Source organism: Belonocnema kinseyi, chromosome 2 (assembly GCF_010883055.1).
Source record: "Belonocnema kinseyi isolate 2016_QV_RU_SX_M_011 chromosome 2, B_treatae_v1, whole genome shotgun sequence".
NCBI classification, from domain to species: domain Eukaryota; kingdom Metazoa; phylum Arthropoda; class Insecta; order Hymenoptera; family Cynipidae; genus Belonocnema; species Belonocnema kinseyi.
This window is the reverse complement of record NC_046658.1, coordinates 123,372,794-123,387,178: the sequence shown is the minus strand read 5'-3', so window position 1 is coordinate 123,387,178 and position 14,385 is coordinate 123,372,794. Positions and strand designations below refer to the sequence as shown.

Sequence of the window (14,385 nt, the reverse complement as noted above, 5' to 3'; positions counted from 1 at the left end):
ACAGATCCTGCAAGTGATCTTATAGACAACACCACCCTTTTTAAAATTATCCGAAGGATCCTTGCAAAAATTTATCACCGAATCCATTTTAAATGGAATGCGGAAAATAGTATGAATTTAAAATTTTTTTAACATGAGTTCAATAGTTTTAGAAATTTGACCAAAAAATTGAAGAACAAAAGTATTAAACGAATTATATTCCTTTAACTATTTCTGATTATCTACAAGCAAGTTATTAATCTCTTTGTTTTTGATTTGTTAAACTTTAATTGCAATATGTTTTTCAATTAACTTTTTTGGATAATGATTCAGAAAAAGGATATTCCTAACAATATTCAAATTTCTTGTGTGAAATAAATAATGGGACAAACCTAGGGCTCTGTCAACTAAGTTTTTAATTACTGCAATTTTGTTTTGAAAGGGATGAGCCGAAAGAAAATTTAAAATTCTACCTGAATATGTACTCTTTTTGTACCAATTGGTAATAATATTACCATCCCAACCCTTAATTACTTCTATGTCCAAAAAACTGATTTTATAATCCTGTTCTATTTTATGAGTAAATTGAAGTTTTGGATGAAAACTGTTAAAAGTATCAATGACGATCTGTAACTTTTCTAGAGGAATACATAATAAGGTATCGTCGACAAACCGAAAATAAAAAGGCAAAACAAAATCTAAGTTCCTAAAAACAAAAACCTCCAAATCTACCATCACTAGTTCTGCTAAAATTGGAGAAATGACTGAACCTATGGGCGTACCAGACTTCTGTCTATAGAAAGATCCATTAAATTTAAAATAAGTTGACTCCACAATAAAAAATATCCCTTCAATAAAATCTTTTTGACATAAACGTGTACGGGTTTTTATATTGGCCCATCTATTTAAAATTGCCTTTTTAACTAATTCAAGTGGTATACTCGAAAACATTGTAATAACATCCAAAGAAATTATTACATGGTCATCCAGAAGCTTTTTTTGAATGATACTTTTTTGAAATTTCTAGCTATTTTTGACATTATATTTATATGTTGTGATAGAGTCCTTGAGAATCAAATTAAAATTTTGTTCTCAAAATTTGGTGGGAGTATTAATAGTACAAATAACTATTCTTAAAGGATAGCCATCTTTTGGAATCTTTCGCAAACCATAACATCTTGCAAGAACTGTGTCTTCAGTGTTAATATCAGTCATCTTATATCCTTTCCCAGAAGTCCTTTCTTTCTCCAATTGTCAAGCATCTTAAAAGTGTCTCTTTTTAATTTTTTTATCGGATTGTCATGTAATAATTCAAAATTATCATTATCAGAAAGTAAATTCTGCATATCCCTCATATAATACAATTTTTCATGCAAACAGTAATACTACTTTATCAGCATTCATGCAAACCATATCAGGGTTGTTTCTAAGAAACTTTATTTTAGCAAAGAACTAGTCATTCAAATTTTGCAGTCAAACTCGGTTCTGACAACTAAGTAATTTGTTATTTTTTATCATTTGACTTTAACCGTTTTAGCTCGGCTGTGATAGCAACAAGCACATGATTACTTACAATCATTACTCTGTTCTTCTTAAATAATATGTCTTTAACCGAGCTATTTATCCAGCTCGGTTAACGGTTCGTTTTCTCAGTGAATTAAAAAACCAAGGATCTTTACCTCCTTCATCAAAAATCCTATGTAAATTTAAATTTTGCTCTTGAACACTAGTTTGCTGATGAATTAAATTTGAAAGTTTGTTATCATGTTTTACATCACTGCTTAAAAATCTTGGATTGAGGAGAATCTGATGCCTTAAAAGATTAATAATTTCATCTTGTTGTAAACAAAATTCTAATTCACTTTTTATTCTTGAAATTTTTGACTTTAAAAAATTAACCTGATTTGAAACATCTATGATAAATAAATTTAGTAGTGAAAATTTAAAATTGTTTAAAGTGTGTTCAAACTTTTTATTACAAAAATTAATGTGAAAAGAAAAATCTCGAAATTTTTTATCCAGGAAAAAATTTTTTTTAGGTAAAACATCGTTTCTTCTACATTCAATCAAAAATCTTTTTTGAAGAAGCCTCTTAATTTCTTGTTGATATCACACCATAACTGCACGTTTCTGAACGCCTCAGGATCATGTTTAACTCTTATCTGATAAAAAAAATAATGATTAGGGATATATAAATAAAAATTAGGGATATGAAGAATTTGCTTTCTGATAATGATAATTTTGAATTATTACATGAAAATCCGCTAAACAATTAAAAAGAGACACTTATAAGATGCTTGATAATTGGAGAAAGAAAGGACTTCTGGGAAAGGATATAAGATGGACTGATATTAACACTGAAGACACAGTTCTTGCAAGATGTTATGGTTTGAGAAAGATTCACAAAGATGGCTATCCCTTAAGAATAGTTATTTAAACTATTAATACTCCCGCCAAATTTTTAGAACAAAATTTTGATTTGATTCTGAAGGATTCTCTACAAAAACAGTACATATTCAGGTAGAATTTCAAATTTCCTTTCTACTCATCCCTTTCAAAACAAAATTGCAGTAATTAAAAGCTTAGTTGACAGAGCTCTAGGTTTGTCCCATTATTCATTTCACACAAGAAATTTGAATATTGTTAGGAATATCCTTTTTCTGAGTCATTATCCAAAAAAGTTAATTGAGAAACATATTGCAATTAGAGTTCAACAAATAAAAAACAAAGAGATTAATAATTTGCCTGTAGATAATCAGAAAGAGTTAAAGGAATATAGTTCGTTTAATACTTTTGTTCTTCAATTTTTTGGTCAAATTTCTAAAACTATTGAACTTATGTTAAAAAAATTTTAATTCATACTATTTTCCGCATTCCATTTAAAATGGATTCGATTATAAATTTTTGTAAAGATTCTTTAGATAATTTTGAAAAGGGTGGTGTTGTCTATAAGATCACTTCCAGGGCCTGTAAGATGAATTACGTGGGACAGACTGGCAGACTTCTCAATACTAGGATAAAGAAGCACAAAAGTGATGTTCGTTTAAGACGCTGTTATAAGATTTTTCTTGCAAGACATACAAAAAAATTTGTTGATGTTGACCATAAGTTTGACTGGGATAATGTTCAAATTTTGCATAGTGAAAGTAATGAGAGAAAGAGGGAATTCATGGAAAAGCTTTATATCAAAAATCAAAAAAAGTCATCAATTAATTTAAAAACCGATTTGGATGGGCTGAACAAATCTTATGCTAATATGATTAATTACATTTAACGTGGCTGTTTCATTAATTCTGTTTTTCGTTTACCTTCTCTATTTCTGATGTAATTTTGACAGATATTTATATTGTGTTTACAACAGATTGGCTTACTGACCCTCATTCGATTCACAGGTATCAAAGAGAGAGCACCTGTTCGTGGGTGTTGTCAATTTCTACCACTTAAATAGGGTACTGTACGAGTACCCAAACGTTGGTAATGCAATTTTATTTATTTATGTTTTATATTTTTATTTTATTGTAATTTGATGATGATAAAAATAAAAAAGACGAAAGAAAGAAAAAGAGAAGGGAGGGGATGTGGTTGGCTGCCTTCTCATTTTTCTTTCCTCTTTTTTATTTTTGTCCAAAAATTTTATTTGTTTTTTTTTTCTTCAGATTACAATAGCATTTTTGGTTTTTGTTTATTCATTGTGGTTCAAATTTGGTCGTTGGATTCTTGTTTTATTTAACAGGATTTTGCATCAATTTGATTATTTGACGTTAAATGGGATTTTTAATTTGGATTTTGGTCTAATTTAAATTTCTTAAATTTTAATTAACTTTTTTTCTTATTTTTTGTGTTACAGCAAGACTGTCCCAATGGTAGGCTCACGCCTGCAAAATTCGTTGATATGTACAAAATGTTCTTCCCTTCGGGGAATGCCGAAGAGTTTTGTGATCACGTATTCCGTACATTTGATATGGACAAAAATGGCTATATCGACTTTAAGGTAAGGTTTTTTAAATTAATTCATTCTATTTTTACCTGAGGAGTTTCAGTTCTATCCTATAGGAGAAAAGTTATTCGAATATTTTCTTATTGAATTTTTATTTTACATGTTTTATTCTAATTTTAAATAATTTTGTAGGCTTGAACTTGACATTTTCAATTTTGAAAATTTATGCTTCGAAAATTTTTCATTGTCGAAATGTAACTGAAGTTCGTAATGTATATAAACAAAAATTTTAATTAATTTTGGTAATTCAAAGATTAATAATAATAGTTAATAATTGATCATTTTAATATTATTTTTTGATTCTAATATTCCTCTACCAATTGTTAACATTTTAGAAATGATCTATTTTCTCTGAACGATCGGTTCTTGGATTTTATTTGACAATTTACACGTATTTCATTAAAGGCAATACCAAAAAAGTTTCATCCTAATATCCATACCGGAAGACTCTAAATTAATAAAATTGATTAAATTAAACAAATTCAAAATTAAAAAATTAGCATTTTTCTCTAAATTCTCGGTTTGTAGATTTTATTTCACTAATTACTTGTATGGCATATAATAGCAAAAAAGTTTAATCCCAATAACCATTGCAAAATACTGACATTTCGAACAAATTTGTCGATTTAAAAAAATGTATTAAAGGAATTAAATTTTTTCTAAACGCCTGATTTTTGTACTAAATAATAAATTACTTGAATGTTATTGAATAATATTGAATTATAATATTATAATTATAATCATAATAATATTGAATAATATTACTTGAATAATATTGAATAAATTACTTGTATTTGATGTTAGACAAAAAATATGTTCCTAATATCCCTACTCTAAAGCCTATCATTTTTTTTAAATTTATTAATTTAAAAAATCCATTAAACAAATTTTAACTTTTCTCTAAACGCCGAGATCTCGTATTTTATTTCGCTAATTACTTGCAATTCAGGTTTTAGTAGAAGCAAATAAAAATACTTCCCGTATCACTGTCGGAAGGCTTCGATTCATCCACCCAGAAAAAACGAATTCTTCCGTTAGGGATATTGGAATAAAACTTTTTTCTCCTGTTCGACATCAAACACAAATAATTTTTAAAATAAAACCCGAGAACCGAGCATTAGAACAAAAATTTAAATAACTTTTTTTGATTGAATAAATTTTTTAGAGTGACTGTTTTTCTGTATGAATATTAAAATTTTTAATTATAATCAGTTGAATTTTGAACAAAAAAGTACATTTTCAACCCTAAACATGCATTTTAAACACAAAAGATTATATTTTTAACAAAAAAGATGAATTATAAAAAAATACGCAAATTGTTAACCAAATAGTTGAATTTTCAACCCAGAAAATTGAGTTTCTACCAGAAAATAATAATTTTCAACAACATAAATTTTCATTAGAATGATTGGGTTTGCAACCAAGAAGATTAATTTTCTAACGAAAATACAAATTTTCAACATATTACATACATTTTCAACTAAATAGTTTGAATAATGGATGTGATGCAAGTCTAAATTTTATTTAATTAATTTTTTAGGTTATATTTTTTCATTTCTCAACCAATTAGTTGAATTTTTAAATTAAAATCGATCAATGCTTATCCCAAAACCCAGTAGTTACATTTTTATTTGAGATAATTAATTTTTGATAAAAAAGTGAATTTTCTACACAATAGTTTAATTTTGTACCTAATAGTTGAAGTTACTACCGAATTATTGAATTTTCAAATCAAAAAGACACATTTTCTACAAATAAGTTAAGTTTTCGACCCGATAATATGAATATTCAACAAAAGTATTATTTGAAAACAAACAAAAAAACGGATTTTGAAATAAAATTACGAATTTTCAACGAACAAAATTAACATTTAAGAAATTAGTTCAACTAACAACCAAGGAGTTACATTTTCAACCGAAAAAAGATGACAATTCAAACAAAAATGTAATTTTCTACAAAACAGCCGAATTTTCAGCAAATTAATTAAGTTTTAATTAAGTTTGAACAATGGATGTGACGCTAGGCGAAATTTGATTTGATTGACTTTTAGCTTACGTTTTTTCGCCTCTAAAAATTAAAATGAATACGTCCATTGTAAGAAATGTAGAAAATTGTAGAAAATTCATGTTTTTAGTGCGAAATTCAAATTTGCCTAAAAATTAATCTATTTTAATCGAAATATAATGATTTTGAGTTAAAAATTCAATGATGTGGTTATACTATTTTGTTTGAAATTATTTTTTCGGTAAAAAATTTATTTAACTATTTAGTTGGAAGTGGAACTAGTTTATTGAAAAATCCTACTTTTTGATTGAAAATTCGTATTTTTCATTGTAAATGCAAATTTTGTTAAAATTTTTTCAATTTTGTCGAAATGTTATCCTTTATAGTCAAAAATTCCACTGTTTGGTTGAAGATTAATATGTTTTCGTTCAAAATTCAGCTACTCAGTTTAAAAATATCGTCTTTTTCGTTAAAAGTTCAATTAATTGGTTTAAAATTCAACTACTTTGTTTGAAAATTATTATTATTTTTTTTAAAGTTCGTTTTTTAGTTGAAAGTTTATCTTTTTGGGTTAAAAATTCAAACATTTTTGTCCAAAATTTAACTACTTGGTTGGAAACTAACTCTTTTGTTAAGAATTCCTATTTTCATCCTGAAAATTTAACGGTCTGTTCAAATTTTTTTTTGGCTGAAAAATGTTTCTTGGTGAAAATTCCTTTTTCTGATTTGAAAATTGATATATTTTGATATACATCGAATCTTTTTTGGTTAACAATGCAACTCTGTATTTTTTATTTTTTTATTCATAGGCTTAAAGAATATATTTTTTAGTAAACGTTGAGGTTCATTTTTTAAACTTCAAAAGCATTAGATTAGATACTTGAAAAATGTTATGAAACTAAGTTCACCCTATTTTTTATAATTTGTAACACTATTTGAACTTTTTTGATCTTTGAAGAGAGTCTGATGCCTCACGTTGCGAACTTCAGTCACATTTGTCGAATACTGCAAATTTTAAATTAAAATTTTGCTATGGCCGACGATAGAAAGGTATCTGAATCTCCAAAGGGGGTTTTTTGAAACCGCGGTAAAACGCACGAGAGGGCCGTATTTTTCATACGTAATTCAATGCTTGACGAGATGGGTCATTAGTGGAGTCGCAGTTTGTGAAAATTGGGTCAAATGTTAAGCCATGCAGATCGACCACATATTTTATTTTCGAGCAACATGCTTGTTACTCTTTCACTTTGTTTGAATTGCAACCAATTATATTTGGACATCTAATTAACAACGAAAATCGGGCTCGTAATTTCCTTCGTGGTAGAGTTTACAAATATATTTGCGGTTTCGGAGTATTTATGTTGGCTTGCTAATTAATGTTTCTTTTGCGATTTATACTTTGAATGCTACGTGTACTATGGACTGCCGAAGTTTGTAAAGACCGTGTTTCACCATAAATTGCTGAATAGGCTGCAGCCAGTGGACGGACGCCTTGTCGTGGTTAAGAACCCACTTAGTTTTCCGAAATTCGGGCCAAATCTTGGCTAAAAATTTCCTAAACAATAGTCTTTGGAGTCGAGAGGTCCTTCTTTACTTCTCTCACTAGATTCCATAATTGTCCATTTTTAATGTAAACTTTTGTATAGTTATTTAGCTTATTACATATTTTTAATTCGGAATTAAGTTTCTTCAGGTTAAAAGTTCTATTATTAGGTTACAAATTGAATTATTTTATAGAGAATTCCACTATTATGTTGAGAAGTCATCTTTTTCGGTCAAACGTTTAATTTTTTTATTTTTGTCTGTGCATACACAAATCGCTCTTTTTGTAGAAAATTATATTTTCTTTAAGCTTGAAATTTAATTCTTTTGAATTAAAAAGCCTACTGTTATATGTTTGATTCAGAATTTATCTCTCTTGGTTAAAACTTCTATTATCGAATTGAAAATTTCATAATTTTGTTGAAATATCAATTTTTTATTTGAACATTCTATTTTCGTGAAAAATAACCCAATGTCACTTGCTTTGAGATGATTTTGGGCTGTGAAGTCTGATATATAAAAACAATAGGGAATCGGAAATTCCTTATCGCAAGTATTGAAAATTAGATGTGCCATCTCTGGAAACTACAGTTGTTATGTAGTGTTTCTTGGCTACAACTTCGCCAATCTCGTTTCTCCTGGAGATACGGGAATCGTTTGCAGAAGTTAGTGTCTGCTGGTTATTTGAAGCTCCAATTTTCAAGTATATTATTCAGCATACAATAACATAGTACATTTGTAATGTTTATTCAGGGTCTGCTTTTTTAAAATCTTAATTTGAACCTATTTTATCAGCCTAAAATTAAAAATGCAATGTTTTATTTGGACTTATTCCATTTTTTCAACTTTTTGAAGAAAACTCTTTTAAAATTGTACTTTTCTTAAATCGTAAAACGTAATGATCGAATATTTTAAAGGCGAAAATTTTTGAAGTCAAGTAATTTCAAATTCTCTTATTGAAAAATGGAATAATTTATATTTCAATCGTACTGTTTAAAGTTTCAAGCCCTAAGGGATAAATAATTTTCCGTTTGAAGTGATCAGAATTATTAATTTCAAAGCATTGGCAAGCACCAAAATTTGAATTAAAATCGTTGATCTAAATAATTTTAAATGCAAAGTGCCTAAAATTAAATAACGTAAATTAAAAATCTGCAATTGTTCCAAATGTTAAAAAACTTAGTAATCTACAACTTTTAAATATATTTTGTTTCAAATTTGTGTTATGTCCAATCGAAATGGAAATCTGTAATTGGTGATGCATTTCAAATTGAATCACGTTCACAAGATAACTATATCGAATGAAAATGGTTTAAAATCATCAAATTGTAAGCATTTGAACTTAAATAAATGTTATGTTCAAACATTAAAAAATGAATAGTTGTAGGTGAAATCTTCGAAAATAGACAACTTAGAAGAAGTAAAAAAATTAGCAGCTTTTAAGTAAATAAGTTACAAGTGGAACAATATTTCTGTTTTGAAAATAGGTTAAATTAGATATGCTTTTTAACTAATGTGCGTGAAAGTGCTCTTATAAATGCAGAAAACTCATGTTAAAAATAAATGTAAAGTATAAACTTGTCTAATTTCAATATAATGCATTAATTAAACAATTAAAATATAAAGAAGTATTTTAGGCACGGAATTCTTTCATTTAAAAGTTATTAAGATATAGAAACTTGTGAATTAGGAAGCGAATTTATTTCATTATTTTCTTATTTATTTTTATTTTCTATGTTTACTTCTACAATTTAAGTTGAGAATACAAACAAAAAATATTTTAGAAATTAAAAATACATCCTCTTTTTTGGACAGAACGTTATATTTCTTATTAAAATAATAATTTTTTTGTAAAAATCGATCTTTTTGGTCCGAAAATTAACTGTTATGAATAAAAAAATCGACCTTTTGGATTGAAAATTCATGTTTTTTGGTCAGAAATTCGTCTTTTTAATTTAAAAATTAACATTATTCTTGAAAATTAAAAAGTCTTTGAAAAAGATACGTCTCATTGGCTTGAAAATCCATCTATGCAAGTTAAAAGTTTAACTATTTTGTTAAAGAAATAATCTTTTTCATAGAAAATTCGTCATTTTGCATTAAAAATTTAGCTTTTTTAGTATCAAACAAATCTTTCCTATTTATTAATGAAATTTTTTGTCAAAATGTCATGCTTGCGAGTTAAAGTTATACTAGTTTGTCAAAAAACTATTTTTTTCATTGAAAGTTAATTTGTTAAAAAAATTCTTTCTTTTGGGTGGAAAATGCACCTTTCTTATTTAGAAATTAATTTTTTGTTGAAAATTTAACTGTCTTCTAAAAAGAGTATTTTTTTAGCTTTGAAGTTCCACTATTTGATGGAAAACTCATCTTTGCAAGTTAAAAATTCAAATATTTTGTTGCAATTAATCTTTTTTGTCAAAACTAAAACTGTTTTAAATAGAAGATACGTTCTTTTGGTTTGAAAATTCATCTTTTCTGGTCAAAAAGTCATGACTCTTATTTAAAAATGAAGTTTTTTGTTGAAAATTGAACTATTTGAAAAAAATATACGTCTTTGTTGGCTTAAAAATTCAACTATTTGGTTTTTATTTAAATTTTACTCTTTTTTCTCTGAAAATTTGAACGTCTAGTTCAAAATAAATTTTTTCAAGTTCAAAGTTCAACTATTTTGTTAGAAAAATCACATTTTTTCATCGAAAATTTGTCTTTTTGCATGGAAAATAATTTTTTTTTGGAGCATACATCTTTGTTTACATCGTAATTATATGTGTTATTTACAAAAACTAATGTATTTAATAGACTTTCAAAACAGTGTAATAAAAGCCCATAAATATAATCATGGAAAAATTTATTGGCCGAAAACAAAAACCATCCCAACATTTGCTACATTCCTCTATTTATTTTAAAATACATTGGCAGATTGTCAAATTGCGAATTCGTAACCGTATTTTTCTGTGCTAATTTATCGAGACTAATATGTCAATTGAATTATTATGCCACCTAAAAGCATATAACTTGGCATTAACACATTTGCTGACTGAAAATGGATGGGCTTTTGATATTACCGATAATGCATGTGTAAAACGCTTGTGCTGAGGTAGACCCATTGCTTGGTTATTGAACACGAACGAATAATAGATCCATTAAAAACCTCTATTCGACAAAAAAAGTCATGAATATGGACTTGTGAACTTTTGTTATCAGATCTTTATTTAGTTTAGTCGTCTTGGAACTGAAGCATTCGTTACTTTAGATACTTTTGAAAAATATGTTTTTGCGATTAATAGAGAAATTACAGTATATAATAAATCTGGATTATGAAGGCAGATCAAGATTCATGAGCGAATCGCCGCCAAGCAAAAAAAAAAGGAACCAAGAATCCTAATCTGGATTTGTCTTGTATTTTGGATTTGTGATTTTATGTTGGTGCTTTGAACACTGAGATTATAATAGAAACCAGGCCTCGGACTTCACGGGAAAAAACAGTTGAATTGGACCAAAAAGGACGAATTTCCAAATAAAATAATTGAATGCTCAACTAAAACAGTTGCATTTTTACCTAGAAAAATAAACCTACTACAAAAAAAGTGGAATTTTCAACTGAATAGTTTAATTTGAAACCAAAAGAATGGATTTTCAATATAGAAGATTAATCTTTTACTACAAAAATGAATACCCAAAAAAAATAAATCAGTTTTAAACAAATTAGTTGAATTTTAAACAAGAAGATTAATTTTTTACCAAAAATACGATTTTTTAACAAAAAAAGTCCATTTGTGACTAAATAATTAGAACAATGGATGTATTACTAGTCTAAATTTGATTAAATTTCAGTTTATATTTTTCTCGTTTCATAACATTTTTAACTGAATAGTTAAACTTTTAAACTAAATAATATCAATTTTTAATGATAAATGTAGTAGTTGAGTTTAAATTTGAAATAATTAATTTTGAATAAAAAACCCAAGGATTTTCTACAAAACAATTTAATTGTTTACCCAATATTGTAATTTTCTACCAAATTGTTGAATTTTAAACAAAAAAGACTATTTATATAAAAAAACATTTCATTTTTTTAACGAGAATATGAATGTTCAGAAAGAAAGTTAATTTTTTACCAATCAGTTGAATTTTCAAAATAATAGTTCAATTTTCATTTGAATAAATTATTTTTTAACCAAATAAACAACTCTCAGCTTTTCAACTAGTTGATATTTCGGAAAAAAATAAATTAAAAATAAAAAACAGTTGAATTTATGCTACAAAAACATATTTCTATAAAAAAATGTCAATCCTTAATTAAAACAGTTTAATTTTTAAGTATCAAAGATGCATTTTTAACCAAAAAATTTATTTTCTACCGAAAAAGACAAATTTTCAATAAATTACATCAATTTTCAAACAACCAGTTTAATTTTATACTAAACTGTTGAATTTTCTAGCTAAAAATACGAATTTGGTACAAAAAAGTTAAATTTTAACAACAAAATTAATTTTTAACCAAAATAGTTTAAATTTCAACCAGAAAATTGCATTTTCAAATAAAAATTTTGAAATATCTACAAAAAGAGATGAATTTTCAAACCAAAAACATGAATTTTTAGCAAAGTGATTGAATTTCAAATAAGCAAAAAAAAAGAATTCTCTACAAAACAGATTAATTTTCAAACCATTTTTAACCGAAAAATTGATATTATTCTCAAAAAGAGAAATTTAAAAGAAAAAATCATTAATTTTCTACCAAGTTCTAGAATTTTTAAACCAAAAATACGAAATTTCTACAAAAAGACTTGACTTTTTAACAAACAACTTAATTTTTAACCAAAGCAGATTACTTTTTAATCAGGCAGCTAGATTTTTAATTAAAAAAGATGAAATTTCTATAGTAAAAGATGAATTTTGTAGTCAAAAGATTTTAAAAAATAGTTCAAATAATAAAAAAATTAATGAAGAAAGAAAAATAATTGTAATCAAATTTTTGAATTTACAAGAGAGAAAATCGATTTTTCAACCAAGCAGTTGACTTTTTAACAAAATTGTTGCATTTTCAACTAAATAATGTCTGCGATGAGTAAGTAGGAATTTTGATAATTTATAAACTAAAGAATATTATTTTTAATAAACATTGAAGTTTATTTTTAGCACTTTAAAAATAATAGGTTAGAAAACTGGTAATTTCGTTCAAAAATGAAGTTCATGTTCCATTGCATATTTTTTTATTTCGGAATATACACAAGTTACTTCATGAAAAATTTTAGGACACTATTTTACTAGAAAAGAAATTTATTTGCATTTTTTTGTATAAACTTATATAAAAATCATACAATTTTTCATTAAAAAATTGAGCTAACATTTTTTTCAGACTGTGAATCTCAAGTATTGACAAAATTTTGAAAATATTATTAAGCATTTCTTTATTTGGATTTACTACTTTTTAATATATAATTTATAAGCAAAATCGCTAAAAAGTTTAAAACCTCACTAAATTATTCTTCGTTATAAAAACTTTACTAAGATAATTTTAGAAAATATATATGATTCATAGTATTAGCTCAAATTTAATTGATTGGGCATACCTATCTTACATTTTTTTAAAGTTTGCCAAGTACAACGACATGAATTTGTGAAATGAAAGTTGGCTAAGTAATTTGGGAAAAAATATTCATAAAAAAAAATGTTATGGAAAGTTTTTTATAAAGTACCCAATATAAATTCAAAAAGCCACATTAGACATTATAAAACATGGCGGGTTTAAATGTTACAAGCAAAATGATTTTTATAACAAAATCGTGGTACATTCTAATGGCGCCAAGTTCTTGATATATTTTATTATGAATATTTCTTGCCAAATTACTTGGCCAATTTTGATTTCACAATTTCATGTAGTTGTACTTGGCATATTTTTGCTTTCCAGATAGTTTTTGCAGAATTTGGGTTCTTCAGAACATTGTTATGATATTTTTAATTTTATATTAAATTCAAACGCAAATGATTAAGTATTAGATAAATTTTTAACTGATTCCATATATTCAATCACCAAGCAGGATTTTCTCTGGATATAATTTGTTTTGGCAAGAGAGCATCACCCGAGGGAAAGATAAAAATTGTGATAAAACGGGTGGTGAGGAAAGTAAAAAAAAAATAAGTGGGATTGCTTATTTTCTTCGCACGTGAAAGCACTTGACTTCCAAGTGATTTTACGTCAACTTCGTATTCGCTGGAATCACTTTACACAGATGAAAAAAATTCCTTACATTTTCAGAGGTCATTTTTCTTACCATATATATTCCCAGGATTGAAATTTTATCCTGAAATCGGCTTAAATTGAGTTTCTTTGTTATGGATATACAATATTCTAGAATTTTATGTGCACATACCTAAATAGGGTAGACGCAGGTCAGGAAAAATCCAGAAATCAGGGAAAAATCAGAGATTTTGAAAAAAAAAAAATTGCAAAAATGAGAGTTTCTGTAAATAGCACTATAAGGGGATGAAACTTACTCGGGTTTCCGCCACATGCATGATACGGCTACGATTATGCATTATTTAATGTAATATTTGAAACACATCATGTAAAGGCAATTTGACTCTCAGGAGAAAAGCAATTTTTCCGAAGAACACTTGAATTTTTTTAAATTGAAAATTGAGCGTTCTTTTGCGCCTGTAAAATGCAACGCGGCAGCTAACGTTGTATGCTGGGCTGCAGATCTAGTTTTAAGTCCATTAAAATCTACAAGGATAGCATCTTCGTCGCTTATAGTTATTATTATTATTATTATTACACCATTAAGCCATTTCCCTTTCGGGGTAGGCGTGACTCACTCGGCAGGGGAAAGGAGTAGTGTGTGGATGGGATAGAG

The 14,385-nt window shown here is 26.8% G+C and overlaps 2 protein-coding genes across 5 annotated transcripts in view; both read left to right on the top strand.

The window, feature by feature from the left end:
* Positions 1–14,385, top strand: part of LOC117167726 (neurocalcin homolog) — a 377,055-nt gene that overhangs the window by 246,136 nt on the left and 116,534 nt on the right. The window lies entirely within an intron of this gene.
* Positions 1–14,385, top strand: part of LOC117167727 (neuronal calcium sensor 2) — a 307,826-nt gene that overhangs the window by 245,507 nt on the left and 47,934 nt on the right. Inside the window, exon 4 of the mRNA XM_033352877.1 lies at positions 3,827–3,970. Within this exon, the coding sequence (XP_033208768.1) occupies positions 3,827–3,970 (144 nt within the window). The remainder of the gene's footprint in view (positions 1–3,826; positions 3,971–14,385) is intronic.